Source organism: Helicoverpa zea, chromosome 14 (assembly GCF_022581195.2).
Source record: "Helicoverpa zea isolate HzStark_Cry1AcR chromosome 14, ilHelZeax1.1, whole genome shotgun sequence".
NCBI classification, from domain to species: Eukaryota; Metazoa; Arthropoda; class Insecta; order Lepidoptera; family Noctuidae; genus Helicoverpa; species Helicoverpa zea.
In genome coordinates this window covers 4,568,531-4,573,586 of record NC_061465.1, presented here as the reverse complement: position 1 = coordinate 4,573,586, position 5,056 = coordinate 4,568,531, and the positions used below count along the sequence as shown (strand labels likewise).

Sequence of the window (5,056 nt, the reverse complement as noted above, 5' to 3'; positions counted from 1 at the left end):
GAACAAAATTGATCTCCTTAGTTTTATTTTATTACGATTAAAATTTTAACAAATAAAATATCGTAAAAAAGAGAATAGTAAAAGAAAATTTAAAAAAGTTTGTCCCCGTAACATTTTTTAAACTGGTGTTGTCCGCAAACTCAAAGTTGTCAATTTCAAAGTCACTCAAATAAGAAGCTGTCAAAAGCTAAAATTTGTTTGTTTTACGGGAAAATAAATACGTGCCGGCCGACGGCTATTAATAGATAATATGATATAAAATTACCTTTCTCTATTAAAATGGGGGAAATATCGATGGAAATTCAGTCAGTCGATGCTGGCGAACCCTTAAGCCAAGATGAAGCGGCCGCCGCTGTCGTAGAAAATGCTGAAGCCTTAGTGACTGACGAACAGAATTTTTACCAATATCCCAGTTTATTTACGAGTAAAACTTTGATAGAACTTTCCAATTCGTCTTGGTCGCGCTCTGCCAAAGCTAAGAATGATGTGCAGCCTTATTTGCGGGGTTGTAAGTGGTCTCCGGACGGTACGTGTTGCCTGACAGTGGTAAACAATGACGGTGTGCATGTGACGGAGTTATCCCGGGATCTGTACACCGGTAGCGTCGCAGCAAACCGTATCATAGATGTCATGGACTCCGTAATTCATGTTAAAGAAGCCGGCTTGGTTTACGACTTCTGCTGGTTTCCTCTCATGAATAGTCAAGTACCGGAAAGTTGTTGGTTAGTTTACAAAACATTTATTATGAACACTAAGATAATAGATAATTATAACAAGAGTGTATTGTCTTAGTAACTAGTTAAATTTATTATCTAGTAGGCTACATGCAAAGAGAATGTCAAATAATATTTAAAATACAGTAAAAAATATTTCAGAATATGTGACAAGCATTAATTTAACATTAACCACTTCCAGCTGGCTGACAACCAGACAGAATGCACCCATACAGATGTGGGATGCCTTTGATGGTTCACTGCGATGTTCCTACAGGGGGTTCAATGCCGTCGACCAAATGGAACCAGCCATATCTGTCACCTTCACTAAAGATGGCAGCAAAATTATAGCAGGATACAAAAAGTACTTGCGGACTTTTGATGTGGATCGGTATGTATTATATTCATTAAAATTATTTCCCATTTATGTAATTAAATTTATTGAAATTTTTGAACTTTGGGATAAAGAACCTATGTATTTTTTCTTTCTTCTGGAAATAGAACTGAAAAAAATGCTACTTACCTATCATTAATTAAATGAACTTTAAATCCGCAGGCCAGGCAGAGACTTTGCAGAACATAAAATAGGAAGTCCTGCAGCATGTTTTGATACTTGTGACAATCTTCTAGCTGTTGGCTCCTGGAATACAAGTATTAGTTTATACAACGTCAATGAGATGGGCACTTACAAGAGTATTGGGAAAATGCATGGCCATGGTGGTAAGAAAGTGTTACATATTGTATTTACAGACAATATTAAAGTGTAAGTTTGTATATTAAAATAATACTTTCTGTGACATTTTGCACAATGAATATTCATACACTAGGCTATTAATGCAACTGGATGGAATAGCTTTAGTAACCAGCTAGGTATATAGAGAGTAAGGTTGTCACCAGACCAATCTACACACTTATCAATACTGATTAATTGTGTTTAGGAATATTAGCATTGCGCAATTGCATTGATGGTCAATTAAAAGTTCTAGTTACACCCTAATGATTATTTCAGGAGGATCACCCATGTGGTCTTAAAAAAATTTACCATCTTTGTCCCCAAATTGGTACTCAATCATGTTTATGTTCTAGGTGGAGTAACACAAGTAAAATTCGCGCCGGACGGTCTTCGCCTAGTTTCAGGCGCGCGGAAAGACCACAGACTTCTAGTATGGGACATCAGATACTACCGCAGACCACTGAACATATTGTCTCGGGTAGTGGATACTAATCAAAGGGTTTACTTCGATATCTCGCCTTGTGGGAAGTACTTGGTAACGGGTGGCACGGATGGCGTACTTAAAGTGTGGGATGAGGATCAAGTGCATTGGAAATCTAGTTTAGATACTACTGATGATCAAGGAGACAATGCTACTTATAAGGTTAGTTAGTGATATTTCATGGAATTTGTTGATGAAAATGTATCTCATGTTATTGTTATACTTCTACACTTTATTCACTTGTATTAAATCAAATGTTATTTATAATTAACCCCAAGACAAATAGTCGCGTTACATAGCATATTATTCATTTGATGTTCTCCTTTTCAGTTTCCTCTTCACCAAGATTGCTGCAACAGCATTTCATTACATCCACTGCGACCTATCTTAGCGACTGGTTCAGGACAGTACCATATAGTTGACCCACTGCATTCCCCTGAAAAGAAGTGTACTAGTGGGGTCATGAAAGTCGAAAATGGAGCAGCAATGACCAACACTGCAAGCAATGACGAATCTGAAAAATTAAATACTGATACAAATAAAACTACAAATGAAATGGAATTAGATGACAATGAGAGTGACAAAGATTCAGAACCTAATGTAGACATGAAATATTCAGACGTCAGTGAGAATAGTTTAGTATTTTGGTGGATTGGTGAAGTTTCCGACTTGACGTAAGCCTTCTAATGGCCTTAAGAGGAATAAAGATATGTTTTTCATATCAATTGTATCTAGTCTTTAAGGGATTGTTCACACCAAACGTATTGTCCGCCGCTGACTGTGAGTATACTCACTGTCTGCCCCAGTGTGAACGTCGACTCAATCTGCAGTACGCGTACTCACCAAGCCGACAATAGGCTATAGCGTACGATGCGCTACATGTGTGAACAAAAGAATAGGCTCTTGTAGGTTCACACTAGATGCGTACGCTGAGCGGCTGACTATTCTACACATAAAAGGGCTCAGTATTTGAAGTCACTCGTAGTATTTTATAAACGATAAAACTAGCGTAATTTATTTTTTTCAAATCAGACGTTTTACTGATATTTCAATTAAATGATGTGCATTCAGATAGTTGCCATTTGCGAAGCTCTAGAGGAAGACGAAAATAATAAAAAGAAGAGATTGTGGGTACATCCCTTAAATTTGAAGAGATGTTTTCTTGATCAATTTCATACTTTATATTTCGAATATAGACTTTATCCAAATAAGTTCAAGAAATATTTTCGTATGACAGTAAAACATTCGATGAGTTACTATCTTTAATACGTTTAAGTTTATATAAAAGGGACACTAATTATAATTATCGACGTGCTGAACCGAGGCACGGCGGTGCGTACGCGGCGGAGCGGCGCTATTCGGCAACTGCGTCCGCGTAGCCAATCCGCGTCCGCCGTGCATAGTCGCGTAGTAAAATAATCGGCCACTGAGAGTCAGCCACAACAGACGACGTAACAGCGTATAGTCGGTTCGGTGTGAACGACAATTTCAATATATATGGAAAAGCAATAAACTGCGTAACGCGCGCTCACAGTCAGCGGCCGACAATACGTTTGGTCTGAACGATGCCTAAATAATTGTAAGTTTTTAACTTTCTGATACAAAATCGTACCTACATTTAATTTTATTGTTGGTTTTATTTGAGATCCCTGCTCCATGTTTTGTTGAAATGCGAATGCACATCTTACATGCCTACTACATACATACTTTGCTTAAATTCTTTATAGAATTGAGTGGGTATATTTACAAGTAGTTCAGATAGTTCAGTTAGGTGTCCCCCAAGGTTCAGTAGTGGGACTGATGTTATTTTTAATCATCATTAAAACTAAGTCTGAAAACCTTATAGTCGTATTTTCTACCCAATCACCGACACCAGACTATTTAATGAATTAAAACAACGTCGTTTTACTACACTACCCTACTAATCTTTCAGGAACTATACTATGATACATTATTGTTTCATAGTGTGATCCCTGGAAGTTTACATCGAAAAATGATTACAGTAAACAGGCTTAACTTTTTGTTTTATTATCGGCCAGTAGGCGAAACAATGGCCAGTATTAAAACAAATCTTTTCAAACAGATATTATCATTTGATTTAAAGCTACGTTACAAATTCATTTTTGAAATATTTCGCCAATTTTACTTTATGACCTTTGTGGGCTTTAGTACTTTAGTTTTGTGGCAACGGAAGTTTCGAGGGTACTTTAATAACTGAAACAGTATGCTAATGTTTTATATTTCAAGCATATTTTATGTTAAATGAGATTCTGGAGATCATAAATTTTGCACAAAATTTTCTCTAATTTCCATAGCCACAAGTGCGACAGATTTTTACGGGATAAAAATGTTCACTGTTTTTCGTCGTTCTTTTTTTTCTTACGAATTATGTAATATAACCTTTCCTCAACGTCGCCAAAATCCAGGGCTACCAACTATAATCTACTCTCAGGACAATTTGGAACTAGGTCCATAAGTATGAAGGCAGACAAAACGTCCACATAGACATCCCCATTTCCCTAGAGATAAGACATTATTTCAAGATAATCTTGCCCGGGTCATTAGGCCTTCGAAGTTGAGCGTGATCTGGACCACAATCTCCTAAAGAACTGAGCACCTTGCAATTAGTGTCTTCAGTAACCATTACGTCCAATAATTACTGCTTAGCGATAAAGTCGCCGATATTATCGTGACTAACGATTAACTTGCCAGATAATAGAATAGAATGGTCGATTTTTTGCAGACGATAAAATTTTATAGGCTATTATCGTTCGGAAAAATAATGGTGGTTTTTATATAATCGTTGTGAGTTGTAAAATATTTTAATTAATTCTTATTTTTGATATTGGCAATGCATATTGTAATATTGATTAGCAGCTGATAGAATAGTTACAAGTTTCTATTTAATATAATTTATCATAAAACAATCAAACATTATTTTTAACGTAACGTACAAAATTACAAACAAACATCGCTTCTTACGAAGATTCCTTAGCTCGTAGTTCGCGATACGTATCTACGCCGTAGCCGTAGCCTTATCTCCGACACTCGTAGCTACAACGCTACGGGCGTAGCCTTCGTACCAGAAATACTGCAGAAGGCTTACTTGATAAGAAACTAGTGAACCAA

At 36.7% G+C, this 5,056-nt stretch overlaps 1 protein-coding gene across 1 annotated transcript; it reads left to right on the top strand.

Annotated features, from left to right (window-relative positions):
• The first annotated feature begins 136 nt into the window (after positions 1-136).
• LOC124636293 (telomerase Cajal body protein 1 homolog) lies at positions 137-3,554 on the top strand. Its single transcript, XM_047172331.1, has 6 exons — positions 137-722; positions 916-1,104; positions 1,270-1,433; positions 1,800-2,089; positions 2,258-2,666; positions 3,498-3,554. The coding sequence occupies exons 1-5, from the start codon at positions 280-282 to the stop codon at positions 2,603-2,605; spliced, it is 1,434 nt and encodes a 477-aa protein (XP_047028287.1). The 5' UTR covers positions 137-279; the 3' UTR covers positions 2,606-2,666; positions 3,498-3,554.
• Positions 3,555-5,056: the final 1,502 nt, after the last annotated feature.